The sequence below is a fragment of the Cetorhinus maximus genome, chromosome 13 (genome assembly GCF_964194155.1).
Source record: "Cetorhinus maximus chromosome 13, sCetMax3.hap1.1, whole genome shotgun sequence".
Classification (NCBI taxonomy): Eukaryota; Metazoa; Chordata; class Chondrichthyes; order Lamniformes; family Cetorhinidae; genus Cetorhinus; species Cetorhinus maximus.
In genome coordinates, this window is record NC_135891.1 from 57,925,840 (window position 1) to 57,945,856 (window position 20,017).

Sequence of the window (20,017 nt, forward strand, 5' to 3'; positions counted from 1 at the left end):
GATATTTCTACTGATGGGTTCTTGTAAGTGCAGTGGTAGTATTTTATATGTCGCATTGCATGCCCATGACGTGCCATTCACCAAATCAACAAACATCTAAAATGATGCTGCAGTGCCAAACCCTCTCTAGTCCAGATCTACTGGGCTGAATTTTAGCTTTGCAGGAGCACGTGTGTTGGGAAGTGGGTGGGTGAAAAAACGTGAAATCTGTTGCATGTCAGGAAGCTGGCCCCAACCGTCTGGCCTGGAACTGGCTCAAGAGGCTAAATGGTCTACTCCTGTTCCTGTGTTCCACATTTAACTGCAGCGTGCTAGGATGGATGCAAGCAAACCCTTTGAGAGAGAGGTGGGTTATCGGTTTCAATATGTCAATCGCTCAATATTGATGTGGATTTTAAAATTTAACTTGTGGTTCCATAGGTTTTCCAAGCTTTTTGGAACTTGCCAGAGAAAGCAAGGTGAGAACACAGCATTAATTGAGGGGGCTGAAGACATGATGGGAAAATATGGCAATAAACATTGAAACCTCACAGCTGCTTTCTTGCCTGTTTGTGGGAAAGGCTTAGTTCACAGTACTTTTGCTGGGAGGTTAATTTTGCTGCTTTGGAGGTTACATTGACAACTTTGGAAGTTAAGTATGATTTCTACTTTGGAGCTCTGACCTATCAGATCAGCTTGGGGCCACTTACATTATTTTACTTTGGGTCTCAGCTGAGGATCAAGATGACCAGCTGCAGCAGCAGCAGCACCAGTAGCATGAGTCAGAGCAAGGGGCAGAACAGTCTGCTCCTTACAGACCTACAACTCCACAGTAGACAGATAAGCAGAGCATTGCAGCTCATAAAAGGCCAAAGTCACAACATAGGATGTACAAGCGGTGATAAGCTTCCTCAACATGTCAGAACACCAGTTTCAGGAGGCTCAGGACGCCTCATCAGGTGGTGGCAGGCATTTCCAGCCATTGGGAACATGGCCTGCTGCCAAGTGAAACTATGGCCCAGGAGTATTCGTCAACCACAAGGGCTTCCACTTTATCAATATACAGCTGGTGTCCAACCATAAAAAGATGTTTAAGCAGGTGTGCGTACGATTCCCGGACAAGTACCTTGATGTTGTTGTCCTGTGGCAGTTCATCCTCCCTGATCTCTTCACACGTCAAAGCAGACTTACCGACTGGCTGCTCGGAGACAAAGGATACCCACTTAAAACATGGTGGATGACACTCGTAAGAATCTCAACCAATGCAGCCCCAGAGCCATACACTGAAAGCCATATAACAGCTAGATGTGCCATTGAGCAAGCCATCGGCATACTGAAGATGTGCTTCAGCTGCCTGGACAGATCTGGTAGTGTCCTTCAATACATACCAGCCAGGGTCTCTGGAATGGTTGTGGTGTGCTGTGCTCTAAAGTGGAACTTCAGAATGAATAAGGTGCCGAGCATTTAGTCTTTTCAGACAATTCTTATAGTTGTTATGTTAAGTATCTTACAGTTGTTATGTTAATGTAGCTAAGCTAGCTGCATTAACATAACAACAATTTAAAATAATTGGTCGAGCTCATAACATGGCTCATTTACCCTTGCTAGAAGTGACATGCATTCTTAGGTAGGGATCCGTTCTCTACAAAGAAAAGCAATATGTTCAAGCCTTGCACCTTTTTTGAATTACCTAGGAGCTTGGGGAGCCAATAGTTCCCCGTTGCTTTCTCCATGGCAATGCTTTGGCTCAGAGTCAACTTGCCAACTAATCAGCACCCTTTTGTCCTGTATTATAATTGTTGTGATGGTTTGAAATTTGGCATTCTTCTGTCTGTCCTGATGAGTGAGAGACAAAAAGCTTTGGCAACATGTCTTTCTTTTCAGCAGCATAAAAGAAAAGGAGACTGAAAAACAGCTTTGTTATAGCCTTAAATTGTTGCTATAATCTTGAAATAAGGCTATTTAAATGTACTTCTGTAGACAGCATACTTTAGCAGTCTTGCATTTTCATTTAATATAGGCGAATGGGTGATTGAGCTTGTAAGACTTACAGAAAATTTTGGGAGTTGGTGTGCATCAACTAAATAATATAATTGGGGCTCAATTTTACTATTTTTCTACTGCAAACCACCAATGATCTCTGACACCAGAGTTAGATGAATGGGGGTCAGATGCAAGCAACATCTGTATGTTGTAACCAATGACACCCATTAAATCAGGTATTACTGTTCATAAAACTCTAATATATTTGCACTATACTTATCATTGGTATTGTAAACAGGAGAATAAAGTATATTTTTTTAATATAAAAATGTCACTTTTGATCCTGTGAAGGTCTATAAATTTGTACCCAAGCTCTGTTTTTTTTTTCCCTGCATACATCATTTAAATTTTGATGCCTGATCAAAAAGTCAATTTTGTATTTAGCAATGCCTGGACCAGAAACTGTTTTAATCCTTTATACTTCAACACAGATGTATCTACTATCATTCTCTTCGGGGCATGTATTGAAGGTGTGGTACTCAGAGACAAGTAAGTACATTTTATTCACTGCTGATAAAATACGCAACAAAGGAACTGACTGTATGCAGTCACATGGCATGATGCATCTTCAGTTCTTTCCTCTTCATTAGCCCACTTCCTGTTTAATTCCTTCTAAATCCCACAGAAAATAGTAGTTAAAGAGCAAGTCAAGTCTCCATGACACTTGACAATGCACCCCCAGTGTGTGAGTTAGCAATCTAGCCTATTCTAGCTACAATTAGCCTCAATACTCCTGGGAAAGGAAGGGGAAAAATAAGATGGTGCTCTTCACCCTTAATGTTAGTCTGAGACCCCTTCTGAAAAGTACACATAAAAGCATTTGGCACAGAAGGAGGCCATACAGCTCATTGTCTCGGTGCTGACTCTTTGAAAGAGCTATCCAATTGGCCCCACTCCCCTGCCCTTTTCATATTGCTCTGCAAATTTTTCCTTTATAAGTATTTATCAAATTCCCCTTTGAACATTACTATTGAGTCTGCTTAAGGTTGGCGGTCAGGCCGAGAGCCCTGGCAGGCTTCTGAAAAAGTATGAAACCTCATCCATGGGCGGGGTGAGGTTTCATGAGGGATTTTAACATTTCAGAGTATGTGAAAATAAAAGTTATGGACAGTGTCACATGAGGGGACTTGGCAGTGAAATTTTTTCCTCATCTTTATTTAAAGTTTCAAGCCTGAGCCGATCTCCCTGAGGCAGCACTTTGCCTCAGGGAGATCTGTGCGGCCTTTCACGCGCATGCATGAAAGAGCGCACTCCTGGCTCAGGGAATCCCCCCTCCACCGACCACACAGAAAGCACAGCTTCCTGGCGCACATCACGCTGGGCGGGCCTTAATTGGCCCGACCTCATAAAATGGCAGCGCACCCCCAAACGGGGGAGCCAATTGAGAACCCGTCCGCTCACGCCCACTCCTGCACATCCCCCCCCCCAACGGGGGGAAAATATTGCCCATGAAGAATACACACTTGTGCAAACACTGGGGGGTTTCTCTATACACCAACATCTTCTGGAGGGGAAAGAAAAAATTGGGAATGGATATGTGAGGTAAAATGTGTGCTGAGAAAACAATTGATTTTAAAAAAATTTATTCCTGGGATTTGGGTATCTTTGACATATATTGCCCATCTTTAGTTTCCCTCAGATGTAGCCGACTGATGTACTAGGTCATTTTAGAAGGCAATTAAGATTCAACCACACTGTTGTGGGACACATATACTCCAGCCCAAGTAGGGATGGCAGATCCCTTTTCCCTGAAGGGTGTTAAATTGTTCTTTTTTAAAAGAAATGACAATCCAGCAGGTTTCATGGTCAAATTGCTAGATTTATTGAATTCAGTTTCACAACTTGACATGCGTTGGAGCAAATCACTGGAATTCTTTGCAGTACCATAACCATACCAATCAGTACCATAACCTACCATGTCCATGTCTGTAACATCTGCTATTCTATTTTGTAATGAAGAGTTGAGAACTATTTAGTGTCATTGTTGAAGCATTGATTTTTTTTTTAGAAAAAAATCTAAGATCTCTCAAACCAGAGCACAAGTGTGTGATTTTTTTAAAATCTTTGGCAGAGGTCTCAGGACCTTTCTAACAGTGACATTCCTGACCATATTTAGGCATAATTTCCAGCATTTCCTTTGCAAAACATAACTAATTTTCCAATACATAAAATATAAAGCAAACTGGTTGCATCTAAGTCCTGAAGCTTATCCAGCTAGGTTCCAAAAGCAAAAAGAAGATTGGCTGGTTGAAGTAATATTAACTGTTGCTCCTATCTGTTTTGATGCCATCTTGGTGTAGAATACCTCTTCGTCTTTAGCAGCACAATGCTGCCACCATTTGAATTTCCATGGAGTCACTTGGTAAATTTAACGTCATTGAAAGTTCATCCATATTCCCAATCTGTGACAGTTCATTTTAATGCCCTTTGCAGCACTTATGGAAACTGTCCAATTTCATCTCCAGTCCTTTCAGCAACTTCTGGGTTATTTTGAAGGGTGAAGGTTAGAACCAGTTTTTTTTAATCACTGTACTTGCTGACAACACTTGCAGTGCTGCAGCTGGGACTCACTCACTGTGGTTCGGATCCAGGTCAACTACTACACTTGCCAACTGCTCTCGCCATTTCAGGATAGATGGAGAAAAGCAAAGTAATTAATTCCATTTTAGGTCATACATCTAAAAAGAAACTACAGTTCCCTCAGCACTGCGTCAATTTTTTTTGGCTCCACTACACTGCTCTGCCTTACAAAGAAATTACAACACTAAAACTGGCCAGTCTGCATTGGTATATATTTTACACATAAACAGTAGTCCTAATCCCATGTGTTGCTCCATTTCCATATCCCTTTATTCCATTTTTCTCCAACCACCTACCTAACCTATTCATAACTGTTGACATGATCTCTGATACTATATTCTATAGCCTCATGACCCTCTGTTTCAAAAAGGTTGTCATTAACATATGAACCTGCTATAGTCCCCATCCAGCAGCCATTCACATGTAATTCTGGCAGCGAATACCAGACCATAATTAGGACTTGGATCCCTGATTAATTAACCATTGCTCATGAGAAGAAAGTACTCACGTCAATCCTAATTTGCTAAATATATGCCTTTGTGTCCTATTTTCATAATGGCTCCACATTTATCTTTTCTGCAGTGTTCCCAGACTCATAAGCCTATGATCCCACCTCTCAGTCACCTCCATTCAGGGCTGCAAACCCCATTTTTCCTCAGGCTTTCCTCATAATTCAATCATCATTTGACAGTGGGGATCAGCCTTGTGGCTTTTCTCTGTGCTACCCCCAGAGCTTGAAAGTCTTTTTGATGTCTTGGTGATGAGAAGTGAATGCAGTGCACTTGGTGTGATCTGACAAGTGCTCTACAACATTGCAGCTCAACTTTCTTGTCACGCACGTCATGTGCTTGGTATTGAACACAGAGCCAAGCCACAGCATTAGAAATACAGTTGGCTAGTACATCAGACAACTTGAAGCGGATAGGCAGTCACTGAGAACTGAACAACTTGAGTACAATCAACAAATATATTGCTTGTAAGGTCATTTCAGACCGTCCACATTTTCTGTCATTTTAAAGCAAATAAGCGGGAACTAGAAGGAAAGGATGTTATAGGAGTTATTTTCTGTGCAATCACTTGCCTGAGTGCCTTAGGTTCTATGCTCATAAATAAAAGCAACCCCTCACTTTAAAATCCAAACAATGGTGCAACCTTCTAATCTTATATGGAGTTTGTATGGAAGTCCACGAATCCAATTCGCCTCCGTTTAATGGTTGGGATTCCCACCTTACCTGCACTGATTTTTTTAATGGAACCACAATAAGTAGCAGTGAGAACATGGGTCAGGGACTCACCCAACCATTTATAACCCCTTAGGTTTCCTGCCAGAAGACATTCAATGTATCTGCTCACATACAGGTGGGAAAACTGAAATGATCTACGGGCAGTAAAAGATTGACAGGATAGGCTTTTCACACTTACTTCTAAAATAAAATCCACAGTGGCCATTGATAATACAATCCTCCATGCCTGCTGCATATGGACTCTCCAGCATAGGCCAAGGGCCGGGTAGTGTTGAAATTTCCCTTTTTGGGCGGAATATTGCGCTTGTCGGGCGGGTGTGCGCCTGACCTGAACGAGTGTAAAATGACGCGCGATGATGCCAGGCAAGCGTCCTGATGTCATCGCGCATTCGTGCGATATTTCGGTCGGCGGGCACGTGCAGGAGTCGGCAGTGCACCAGCCGACAATAAAGCAGCCTATTAAGGCTCATAATCAACTAATTGATTGCAATTTTTCGCTGCCCGTCCAACTGTTCAGTTGCCGGGTGGGCAAAAAGGCCAAGCAGCCTTTGCATCTTGAGCCAAACCTCATCAACAGGCGGGATGAAGTTTCGTCCACTGATTTAAAAAAACATTTTGCACTCATCTCTAACATGTCCCTGCTCATGTGACAGGGTCACATGAGGGGACTTTTTTAATAACATTTTAAAATCTTTATTGTTTATGTGGAAGATCTTCAGTTGCCTGAGGCAGCTCTGTGCCTCAGGGAGCTTTTGCTGTGCGCACTCACACGCATGTGCGAACCTCTGCACTTGCACCCCCTCCCCCCCCCCACACAGGCAGTGCTAAGCGCTGCAGCATGCTATTCACGCTGGCTGGCCATTAATTGGGCAACTAGTGTGAAATCGCAGTCAGGGCCCAATCACGGGCGGCAGTCCATTTCGCGGCTGCTCCCGTTCGCCTCTGCTGAGCCTGCCCGACAACCAGAAAATCCTGGCCTTTGTTACATGCTAATAGCCAGCAAGCTGGAACTAGGCAAGGCTCAGGGTGATAGCCTTTTGGGAGGGGTGGTGGGGGCCATAAGATATGCCACACAAGGAAGCACCCTAATTCTACAAAAACTGAATATCTGAACCAGCTACTTCAAGGAACTAGAAGTTATGCAATTCTGAATTATTTACCTTTAATTTCTCTCCCGAAATGAAATAAGTGGTGTGCTCAACACCAGAAAGTAATAAATTAAACCTAACCAATTTGCACAGGAATGCATGCTGAAACAGTGGAACAGCAAGTCTATGTCTCGGTTGCCTTCTGAAACAAAAAGCTGGTATCGGTAAAAAGTGACAATGATGCTGCCAGATTTCATCAAAACCCAACTGGTTCATGAATTTCCTTAAGGAAGAAAACATGCTGTAGGACAGGGTTTTCCCCCCACCTGGGGCGAAGTTGAAGTATGGGCGCACGGAGGTGTGCCTTCGATCGGCCCATTTTACGCCAATTAAGGCCCGCCCAGCTTGACGTCCGCACGGAAGCGCTATGCACTTCCTGTGCAGGCAGGGGGGAATCCCTAAACCTGAGAGTATGTTCTTTCACGCATGCGCATGAAAGAGCGCACTCATCTCCCTAACGCTAAGTGCCGCCTTAGGGAGATCGCCTCTACTGTCAAAAATATTAAAAATATTTTTTTTTTAAATTCCCTGACATGTCCCCTCATGTGACACTGTCACATGAGTTGGGACATGTCCATAATTTTTTTTTAAACTTTAATTAAATTTTTAAAAACCTACATGAAACCTCATCCCGCCCGTGGATGAGGTTTTCATGCTTTTTCTAATTCCCACCAGAGCATCTGGCCTGCCCGCCAACCTTAAGGCTGGACGGGCATGTCCATTAATTAGTATAATGACTGTCAATGGCCTCAATTGGCCATTGACAGGTCGGCGGGCGCACGGCTGATTTTGCTGCGCCCCCGCCTACCTGAAAATTTAAATGGGGCGCGGTGACGTTGGGAGTTTCGCCCAACGTCACCGCACATCATTTTCCCTGTCGGCGAGCGGGCCCCACCCCCTGCTCGCCGACGGGAAAATCCTGCCCATAGTTACTCAGTCTGATCTATACGTAACTCCAGTCGCATGCCAATGGGGTTGACTATTAATTGCCTTCTGATGTATCTACCAAGCCATTCATTTGTATTAAGCCACTACAAAAATGAATAAGAAGAATTACACTGGACAGACCACTCAGCCACAACCCAGGCATTAGATTCAGTCATGGCAATGGCACACCATCCTACTTAACCCTGCAAAGGCCTCCACACTTATGCCTGCAGACTGGTGTCAAAGTTGAGGGATCTGTTCCATAGACTAGTCAAACGACAGCCTGACATAGTCACACTTGCAAAATCATAGCCAATTAATTAATGAAATAATGTGTGCTGCTAAGATACTAGCTGGGAGAGAAATCTAATAAAATAATATAAAATGAAAACAGAAAAATGCTAGTAATGTAAGGTGTACCAGCATCTTTAAAGAGAGAGGCAGGTTAATGTATCAGTTTGGGCCCTTCAGAGGAAAAGTAAAAATAAGTAAAATTATTCCTTCTGCATTCAACCAGAATCACAAATTGGTTCATTTTAGTTAGAGATTGTTTACTATTATTATCTCTTACTGGGTGGAGAATATTGACCCTAAATATCACAAACAAGTTGCTTGGTAAACCAGAGTGTTTGTTTTTCTAGATTCGGAGAGGGTGTGAATGGGAATCTTGTGATTGGAACATTGTCCTGGCCATCTCCATGGGTCATTGTGATTGGTTCATTCTTCTCCACGTGTGGCGCTGGTCTTCAGAGTCTGACAGGTGCCCCTCGTCTTCTGCAGGCCATCTCACGAGATGGGATTGTACCTTTCCTACGGGTATGTTTTTGATGCTTGTTCTCACCAGGGAAATGGATGACAGTGTCGGAGCGTGCAAAGCGACGGACTATGTTATATGTGTGCAAATTGTATTTCATTCAGGTTGCAGCTTGCAGACCAGGTTATCTCCCCCATGAGATAAATTGGAAAAAACAGCAAAGTTGATTCAGCATCTGGTATTAACTATGGGGCTACAGGGCCTTGTGTGAATTGAGATAAAGGGCTAGATTTTCCGCATCCGCCCGCCGCTGTCATCTTCCGTTCCTGCTGCAAGTCAATGGACTTCTGGCTGGAGCGCCACCTTGCCCACCGCGGGTCCCACCCGCCATGGGGCCGGAAAATCCCAGCCAAAGTCACAGATAGTTTGAAAGTCTATGGGGAACATGTTGGAACAATAGCAAGGCTTATTTTGTTAATGTTTAATTCCATGGAGATATGTTGAAAATTGACAATACTTCAATTCTAAAGCTTAAGGAGCACTGTTACTAATTCAACATCTTGTCAAGGAAGTGGGGTCAACCCAGCACTGATAATCCCTCCACACCCGCCCCTGAATGTGAGAACAGTGATACATGGGCGTACAGAAGAAAAACTAGGGTTGATTTCTCCTTTTGATTTTATCTCCCTTCACTCAATGGTACACTTGCGCTTATGAATTCATCGGATTATCAAGTACATGCTTATGATTTAGCTGCTCATAACATGCAGAGGAAGACTTCCTCCCATAGAGAGAGTCACAGACAAAGACAACATTATCAGCCAATTAGTTAGTGCAGCAGTGTTCCTTATTTTCTATGACTTAAGGCAAGTGGGAGAGGTGCAGAGGAAAAATGAAGAGTTACTAGATAAAAACAAAAAGCTAAAAGCTAATGCGGATGCTGGAAATCCAAAACAAAACAAAAACAGAATTACCTGGAAAAACTCAGCAAGTCTGGCAGCATCGGCGGAGAAGAAATCAATCAACGTTTCGAGCCTCCATGGCCCTTCGGCAGAACTGCAGCATAGTTTCAACAAGGGAGAAATATAAATTGGTTTAAGGTGGGTGGGGGGCGGGGGGGAAGAGACACATTGAGGGTGTGGTGTGAGCAGATAATAATCAAAAGATGTCAGAGACAAAAGGGTCAAAGAGGTGTTGAAGGTGGTGGTCTTTGTCTGAGAAAAGTGCTAATTAAGAATGGAAAACAGGATATTCAAAGTACAGCTCTAGTGGGGGTGGGGTGGAAAGACTAAAGGTTTTAGTTTTAGATTTAAAAATAATGGAAATAGGTGTGGAAAGAAGAATCTATATAAATTATTGAAAAAAAAGCGGGTGGGGGGGGAAAAGAAACGGGGTGGGGATGGGGGGAGGGGGAGTTTAAGATCTAAAGTTGTTGAATTCAATATTCAGCCCAGAGGGCTGTAAAGTGCCTAGTCGGAAGATGAGGTGCTGTTCCTCCAGTTTGCGTTGGGCTTCACTGGAACAATGCAGCAAGCCAAGGACAGACAAGTTCCAGTGAAGCCCAACGCAAACTGGAGGAACAGCACCTCATCTTCCGACTAGGCACTTTACAGCCCTCTGGGCTGAATATTGAATTCAACAACTTTAGATCTTAAACTCCCCCTCCCCCCATCCCCACCCCGTTTCTTTTCCCCCCCCACCCGCTTTTTTTTCAATAATTTATATAGATTCTTCTTTCCACACCTATTTCCATTATTTTTAAATCTAAAACTAAAACCTTTTAGTCTTTCCACCCCACCCCCACTAGAGCTGTACTTTGAATATCCTGTTTTCCATTCTTAATTAGCATTTTTCTCAGACAAAGACCACCACCTTCAACACCTCTTTGACCCTTTTGTCTCTGACATCTTTTGATTATTATCTGCTCACACCACACCCTCAATGTGTCTCTTCCCCCCCGCCCCCCACCCACCTTAAACCAATTTATATTTCTCCCTTGTTGAAACTATGCTGCAGTTCTGCCGAAGGGCCATGGAGGCTCGAAACGTTGACTGATTTCTTCTCCGCCGATGCTGCCAGACTTGCTGAGTTTTTCCAGGTAATTCTGTTTTTGTTTTGAAGAGTTACTAGATCTAGGCGATTTGGCAGATATCGTGATTTGAGCACCATGAGCATTCAGAGAGAGAAAAATCCAGTCACATACTACATGACAGAGGATCCCAAATATGCCCAATGGTATCTTCCTAAGCAAACAACAACATCAGTGAGCATATGCAATGGGATTGCTGTGATCTTAGAAAACAGTAATTGGATGTGACAAGGGTACCAGCTTTAGCCTTTACATATCTTACACTGATGTGGTGCTGAATTGTTATTGTGGTCTCGCTCTCTTCTTAGCTACACTTCATCAAAATTTCATATCTCTCAATTGAAGAGACAGACTCTCTTGAACTGTTGTTAATCTTCTGCTCTCTATGCCTTGAGCATCCTGTGGCATATTTTGTACATACAGTTGTGTAATGCTATGGATTTCTGTGATGTAATCTGACACTTGTCTGCACAGAAAAAGCCATCTGTTTTCATTGAGAACAGACTTCTGTAAATTCCAAGATCATTTTATTTTAAAGAGCCAACTGTTTTCTTCCTAGGATTAGCAAAATAGCGGAAATGCACACTTTTTTTGACCAGTGCAATTGTGGAGAATGTGCTTTGGTATCAGGAGTACAAAAAAGTGATAGAAAATGGCTTCACCAGTGTTTGAGACCATGAGTATGGAGTAGTCATCTATCTCCTCATGGCCTACCAGGAAAGTTAAAAAAAAATCTTAAAAAGTCCCTTTCCAGGCACCATCTGTTTTGCTGCAGTTTAGGGCTTGGTCAAAGACTCACCACATCTCCTTGCTCACATTGCTGAGTTAAAATTGCAGTTCCCAATAACATCAGAACCCACCATCATATGTAAAAATGGATCCCAGTAGCTTTGGGTGATTGTCCTTGCCACCTGCTTAATTGAGCAAGTTAAAAATCAGCCCCCAGCAGCTCTACTGTGGATAAGTAATTGTGATGATTTTAACTGCCCACATGCCTGGTTTCTGCCAGGTAGGTAGGGTTGAAACTTCCCCTGTGTCAGATGAATGAAAATTTAACAATTTTTATTTTGTGTAACAATGGGAAATATCAAATCGGCAGCCTGTTCTATTTCTGTTGAAAATTGGAGAATTGTAAAACAGACATGCATGTACTTGTACTATCTTCCTGTTTCTATACTCACTGGCAGTGGAAGTAACCCTGAGAATACTACCTTTGAGATCCTGCTTCTTAATCTTGTTCTTAGCTCTTCAAGCTCTGCTTGTTGGACCTCACTTTTTCTACCTATATCATTGGTTCCAATATGGACCATGATTTCTAGCTGTTCCCCATCTCCGTGCAAAATGCCCTAACCTAAATTCATGCAACTAATACAAATTTAACAGCAATTTACAAATTGACAATGCTGGGACAGAAATGAAGTAAATAAGAGTTGTCCAGTTTTCATTCCCCAAAAAGGAATCTTCTCTTACTGTATTATCTGCAGTAAGGTTATCTGCATTTGAATGTTGTGCTATTTTTAAAGTAATCTCCAGTTGTGAATGTGCATAATTTTTCTCTCTGATGCTGCAGTTGTTTTACTGTTCTATTTTTCCCAGGTATTCGGCCATGGAAAAGCAAATGGTGAACCTACCTGGGCCCTGTTGCTGACAGCATGTATCTGCGAAACTGGGATCCTCATTGCCTCATTGGATGAGGTGGCCCCCATTCTCTCCATGTAGGTGCACTTTTTGGAATATTACTGACCTGCAAATAAATAGTACTTTTCACCAACCTGTGTCATTAGTATGGAGCTCCACATAAGTTGGGCATCCAGGTGGCCTGGTCAACAGGCCCAACAGGATTCTTTTTTTCCATTATTCCAGTAACAATTCCAATTCTGATCCATGTTGAAAGGATAAATTTGTAAAACTACCCTTACATACTTCACTGGTGGTTACACAGATGTGTCCCAGAAAGTTTCAATGCTGTAATTCCTGTGGCAATCAGTAAGTTCCATTAATTTGCACCCTGAACCTTTCTGTGTTGACCTGGAACTGTCCACTGCAGGATGCTTCAGCCTGGTCATATAACATATGCTCTAGAACTCTCTTCTGTGGGAAAGTATCTCACTAATTTCCATGCTTCCCATTGACAATTTACAGGCCAAAGAACTGCAAACTTGAGCTTCTGGCCCATCTCAAGGTGGCATGGTGCATTGGTACATCAATCTACTGTACCATCTGACCAAAAGCTGTACATTCCTCAATCAAACTTTGGAGACAGAGATACAGGATGTGAGGATGAGTAAAGACCACCTGTCCTATCTGCCTGATCCAGAGTAGTGCAATTTTGCACCCCATTGGCCTATTCCTCAGTCATATAAGATCACCTGGGAATGGTAAAGAAAATATAAGAAAAAGGAAACCCAAGGTCAGCTTTGCAAAAGCTGCGGTAAGTTCATCTCCCAAAAAGAATCAATTCCAGTTCTAGAAGACAATCACCTTTGCTAGCCAGAAAATATCCTTCGTAACTTGAAATCTGCTTCAGACTTAGGAGCTTCATTTGATTGTCTTCAAGGAATCCACCGCGCGGTAATCAGTTCTCAATGTCAACCATCTCCTCATAACATTTAAGTATTTGGATGTGCGCTTGCGATGCCATGGCATACAAGGCTATGGGCCGAGTGCTGGAAAATGGGATTAGAAAAGTTAGGTACTTGTTTGACTGGCGCAACCTCGATGGGCCGAAGGGCCTTTTTCTGTGCTGTAGACCTCTATGACTCTATGGGCAGAATTTTCCATTTGACGTGCAGGGGGGCGGGACCCACAAGCCAATGCGTAAAATGATGCCCGGTGACATCGGACAAGCATCCCGACGTCACCACGCGCCAATGCGATATTTCAGTGGGTGGGCGCGTGACCATCTCCATTGCGCGCCCTCCATTAATTAACGGGCCACTTAAGGCCCTTGAGGCTCTAATTGACAGAGAGTTTGCAGCACCCCTGCGATCTTCGGCTTGTCGCATGGGCGCAACAGGCAGGCGGTTAGCAGAAATTTGTATGAACCTCATCCACAAGCGGGAGAAGAGGGCTCAGTGGGGTCGTAATTCTACAGATTTAAAAATTACTGTACAAAAGTTACTGAAACTTGCCTGTGTGAGCTGGAAAAGTTCAAACCGCATACCAGCTGCTTGGACTGGACTCATAACCATCAGGTCAGCACTTTGCAGTGAGGATTTGTTTTGGGGCCTGTAGGTTTCAGGAAGCATCCCTGAGCCTGGGAATGGGAGGTGATCTCCCCACTGGCGGCACCTCCTCTGAGAATGAAGGGAGGGCTAGAAGGGGGAGGATTGCTGGCTTCCCACGTGTCCAGGGTGCAATAGACTGTACACATGTGGCCATCAAGGCGCCAGCAGGTGAGCCCGGTGCCTTCGTCGACAGGAAGGGCATCCACTCCATGTACGTGCAGATAGTGTGTGATCACAGGATGCAGATTCTGCAAGTCTGTGCAAGGTACCCAGGCAGCTCCCACGACGCCTGCATCCTCAGACACTCACAGGTTCCGGGGCTCTTCAGTGCTCCAGCCCGGCTAGATGGCTGGCTGCTGGGTGACAAGGGCTATCCCCTCAGAAGGTGGCTCATGACGTTTCTCCGCCATCCAAGAACAGAAGCTGAGCAGCGCTACAATTGGAGCCATACTTCAACAAGGGCTGTGATGGAGAGAACCATCGATCTTCTCAAGATGCGCTTCCGCTGTCTGGACTGTTCTGAGGGCGCACTCCAGTACCCCCCAGATCGAGTGTCCCTGATAGTGGTTACATGCTGCACTCTCCACAATCCTTGTGCTGTGGACGATGAAGACGTCAACGCAGTGGCTGCGGCTGCACACGATGAGTCCAGCAGTGAGTCCGAAGTTGAGAACGCACATGGAAATGTTGAGGGGGCAGACGCTGACCCGGGCATACTCCAGGGAGGCAGGGACACCCGGGACGCTCTAATCCAAGGAACCTTAGCTAACACACCACATATGGATCTCCAACACAAGCCTGGGCAGCAACCTCCATACTGAAGACCAATTCTGTCAGGATAGGAGCATTGACGATGGGCCCAGTCAATAAATGTCAATGACACACAAATTACTCATAACAGCTCAGGAATCCATGCACCTGCCCAAGAAAAGAGGCACCCCCAGCCATGTTAGACAATCTTAATTTAATGCTTTCACAAAAGTCTCTTAACATAACACAAATAAAATGATGTCACACTGCAAACACAATCAGAAGAAACTCATAGGGGGGCCAACAAAAAACCACCAGTAATGAACCCAGTGTGTGCCTAAGGTGCCTTCATTTTACGTTTGCAGGTGCTACATCTTTATGGTGCTCCCTCGCTGGCACTGGCATCTGAGACAGCCTGCTCTCTCTGATGTCCTGCTGGCCTCGATAACTTGGTGGTCGTCCTCTGGCCTGTCGAGCCTGTGCTTGCCCCACCTGGGAGGGAGCTGCCAGCTCCGCAACTGGCATCTCCTCAGTCGTCACAGCCTCATTGGATGCCACGGTCACTGGCAGAGGGGTGGAGGAGCTGCCGGCCTCATCCAGAGCACCCTGAGAGTCGCCCGCAGAGATGATAGGCAGCTGCACCGCCAACGCAAGGTCCGTTCAGCCCTCCCTGCTCTCCGTAGATGGATGGGCACCGAGGTGGGAGACCTGGTGCTCAAACCACCACCCACACAGGCACTGACCACCTGAGGTCAATGCCCCTGTGAGGGATTACTGGTCTGAGCACAACCCCAGGAACCCCTGATCCTGTCCCTGGAGCTGCCTCTCCATGAGAGTCGCCACTCTCTCCATGGAGGAAGCTTGGCGCTCGTGCATGAGGCTCAATGCATTGACTACGGACAACGTAGGCTCCTCCACCACTGATACCAAGCCAACACAGCCTCATGTGACTCCACCAGATGGTCCAGCACACCCGGCTGCATCTCATGAGTTGGCTGCACCGCGGACGACTCCAGAGGTTCATCATCAGCCATGGACTGAGCATGTGCCTGGTCCCCTGCAGTCTTCTAACTGCTGGCACCATGGGCACTTTCTGCCTCCGCCAGCCCCTCCAGCAACTGTGAAGTGCCCTCACTGCTGTGCCCCTGGACACTAGCCGAAGATCTGATGCCCACCGGGGTGCCAGTATCTGCGCTGGTGCCTGCCTGGCAGAGATAGTATGATGCTTGTGATGTTGACACTTCATGGCCCTCAGGCGTCAGAAGGGGCCCCTGCTGCTCCGGGTCTCGGCCCTGCGCCGCTGATGCTGAAAGGAAGAGTAAGGACATCCAATCAGTTAACCTGCGGCCAATGTCAATTTACATGCCTCTCCCCCAGATCACCATGCGCTCATCATTCCACACGCCATGGGCAAGCCATGTTGGTCACGTCACTCACTCAACAATCAGCAATGACATGGCTGTTGCAAAACTACTGGTGATGTGAGTGCTGGCCACACATACCTGCCCGTGGAACCCCAACCTCTCCATCTCCGGTGGACCTGGGCACATGGCGCCTCTCCAGGTCGAGGGCCTCCTGCTCGAAATGGCTAAACAGCACTACCTGGACTGGCCCACTGCCAGTCCTCACCCGCTTGGCAGTGTTCTTACATGATGGGTGAAGTGAACGATGCCAACATGCTACTCACCCTTCCCGTGCACAGCAGGTCATTGAAGCGCTTGCGGTACTGGGTCCATGAGCGCTGCACCACGTCGTTGGAGCTCACGACTTCTGCTACCTCCTTCCACGCATGCTTCATCAAGTGGGGTGACCTCCACTTGTCCTCGGGGACGAACACCTCCCGCCATGCTGCCACCTCCTCGAGGAGGGCAGCAAGGCACTCGTCCGAAAACCTGGGCGCACACTGACCACCCGCCCAACCCTCCTGCATGGCCAGCCTGGATCTGCCTTGGCCCCAACCTCTAGCCATGTACAGCAGCCTTGGAGCAGCTGCAGCTTGGCCTTTAAACAGGCCGCCGGTCCGCCATTCGACCCGGCAGCGATTGCCAATTCGCCTTCGCCCGCCCACTCCCGCCGTCCCTGAGAGCTGCGAAACATGTAAAATTGGACCAGGGGCACCAATCAGAAGGCTGCCCACCCATGCCCGCACTTCCACCCCCAACGGGGGGATAATGTTGCCCCAAGTTCCTAACCAGAAATAGATGATAACCCAGTGGCCAAACAGAATGAGGAAATTGGAGAAATTAATATCATCAGAGATAAATATTGGAGAAACTTAAGGGACTAAAATCCAACAAATCCCCAGGGCCCTAGGGTTCTAAAAGAGATAGCTGCAGAGATGGTGGATGTGCGCCTATCTGCACCCTCTCCTGCTCCGTCCCTCCCCCCGCCAGATGGAAAATTCTGCCCTATGACTCTATGTTCTGTGGAAATAAACTGCTTCCAACATTGAACTGAACTCTTGTCTCATTCTACACATTCTTGTTTCCTATTTCTCCCATTCCCCTCTGGAACAAATAATCTGTCCAGTGCACAGAATCTATTTACTTTGAGTTTAAACATCTCAATTTAGTCTTTTCTAACCCATAGAAAGAAGTGCAATTCTTGGGCCTATCCTATAGCTGACACCCTCAAAGCATCATTTTAGTCAGTCTGCACTAGACATTCTCTCCCACCATGTTTATGGACCACATGGGGCTACAGCACTCTCAATATGGCTGTATCAATGTCTTGTATAACCAAAGTATAGCATTCCTGTTTTTCTATTGCTCTGCCATAGCAATACACTCTAAAACCCTGTGTGCTTTTCCAATGACCTCATCACATTGCTTTTAGACCTTCAGATGGTCTTGTACAACACACTCAAGCAGTTCCAAATCTAGAGCTCCTGGTTTTAGACTGCATCATCTCATCATGGGTGACAGCTGGCTCACTGAGAGGCACAAGCAAGAGCACTGGTAATATAGCAATGGTAAGTGCATGAATGCTTTCAGCCTGAGAGAAGACAGCAGATTCATGCTGCACTGCATCACTGCCAACCCTAGTGACCTGTTGGAGCACAGATTGTTAGATTGCTGCAAGAGCCTGTATGTCCCTTTAAACGCGGCGATTTGCAGTCATGGCAGCAGTCCGAGCCAACATGGAAGCAATGACCTCTGTCTGAGCTTCCACTGCAGCAGTGAAAGGTTGGGTGGCTTCTTCCTGTGTTGCCATGGGATCTGAGACATTGGCCACCAGACACTGCATTCCAGCTGTGTCCACAAATGGTGTCACAAAGTTGGCTGCCACTTCCATGGTGGAAAGGATGGGCTCCATGCTCTGCACAATGCCCTGTACCACATCGGAACCAGACTCCTCAGTGGCAAGAAGCTCTCTGGCAAACCTGCCAAAGCACCAAACATCTCAGTGTGTGCGCACATCAGCCTTCTCCTATAGGCCACACCATCGAAGTACTGATCTAGTTTCCTCTAGCAGAGCTCACATGCAGCCTGGCCTCCATTGAGCTGAAGCACAAACTATCTTTTCCCTGTAGCTTGACTGCAGCCCTTTCATGCCACTGACACACCATGTTCAGAACTCAACTCTATTTCACCCTCTAAAGTTTGTGCAGTATCCGAACTAGTGGTTGCAAATTACATCAAGTCACAGTGTTCCTTCATTAAAGGTGTGGTGTAACTTTCACCCTTCACGCTGAAGCTGCTTTGACTGGGTAGGCATCAGTTCCTGGGTGCTTAAAGCAAAAAAATCAGGAAGGGAGGGTTGAATGAGGAGTGGTTAGAAATCAAAAGGTCCATGGTCACACCAACATCTGCTTGCACTTAATGTCAGACAGCAGAATGAGAGTGAGGTGGGAGTTGAAAAGGGGCATAAGGCAGGAACGGACCATCATTCTCAATGTTCTCAGCGACGTCAAATACAATGGGCTCTGCCATAACCAGCCCCATGATGCAGAAGCATCTCCTCCACAGGGCTCAGAGGATATAGGCATGCCTACATCCCCAGCCAGTTCTACTCTGCTCCCTTCTGTTGAGTGCAACCTGCAAGAAAGAAGGAAGAATGTCAGTGATTGTGCTGCTCTGAGTTTGGGTGATATGCCTGTCATAGCTGAATAGATGCATGTCTGTGGAGGCTGTGAGAGTTATGTGTGAGGTTTGCATCATGGTCTGTGAAAGGTGAGCTGGAGCATCTGAATGTTAAGTCCTGATCGCTAGGGACTGCTGCAGGGTGAACAATAGTGTTTTGGTGTATTGAAAGCGGGGGCGTTTGTGCTGTGCTGGGGAGGGCATGTCATGTGAAGATGCGTCCAAGAACCTTGACCTTGGTGAGGTCATTGAATTTCTTACAGCAATGCTGCTAGTCCAGGGCTGGGAGTTTACCTCGCCACCTGCTCCCATTCCCTTCTGAGGATGTTTCAAGAAGGCCTCTTGCCCATCTCCCGCAACAACTTCCCCTCCCCCACCAACAACAACCACAGAAACATGGCCTCCTTCCTCCTGACCACCTCCATCTTTAAGGCTTCCAGCACCACATTTGTGAACCCCAGAGCCTTTTCTCTTCCTGGGTGCTCTATTTGTTTAGCTTCTACTTGCAGCCAGTTGCACTACAGTCAGTCAGCAGCATCTTCCTTCTAAGAGTTATAGGCCGGCTTGAACAAGTGCTAGCCATGGATGCTGCTTGCCCCCATGTTGAGCATTCAGCCAGCCAGAAGTGTGGGTCATGGTAACCTAAGTGCTATAATAATGCAAATAAGGACACAGCACAAAGTTTGCATGCTGCCTGCCTCATTGGGACCAGGTGGAGACTGCATACAAATCATAACCGTACACTCAAAAAAGTGGGCTACTGAATTTTGAGCTGTTTGTGTTTTATTCACTATGACCCCCAGTTCCTTCACTGCTCTCTAAAGCAACCTTTAACAGCTATCCCTGCACTATATTTGCAGACCTGTAATAACCCAGCCCCAATTACATCATATTGCATTTATTCATATTGACGAACGTAATGTATTAATTCAGATAGGCTCTCTAGACAGATGGAAAGATGATCTGTGAATGTGAGAAATCTGAAGTAAATATCAGAAAATGCTGGAATGCAGAGCACCTCACTAAGCAACTGAAAGAGAAAAGATAGGTTAATGTATTGGGTGGAATATTGGTTATATTGGTTGGAACTGGAATTCTAAAGCTCAGATTTCAAATGTTGGTGCCTCTGTAAGATTAAGTTTTGTGGGCTGCATTAGAATGTGGCCTTTATTTCATTAAACTTCTTGTGCGTTC

At 45.6% G+C, this 20,017-nt stretch overlaps 1 protein-coding gene across 1 annotated transcript in view; it reads left to right on the plus strand.

Moving 5' to 3' along the window:
- LOC144688627 (solute carrier family 12 member 5-like) overlaps positions 1-20,017 on the plus strand; it is a 742,161-nt gene that overhangs the window by 651,353 nt on the left and 70,791 nt on the right. The window contains exons 11-13 of the mRNA XM_078555421.1: positions 2,454-2,511; positions 8,563-8,737; positions 12,361-12,479. Of these exons, the coding sequence (XP_078411547.1) occupies positions 2,454-2,511; positions 8,563-8,737; positions 12,361-12,479 (352 nt within the window). The remainder of the gene's footprint in view (positions 1-2,453; positions 2,512-8,562; positions 8,738-12,360; positions 12,480-20,017) is intronic.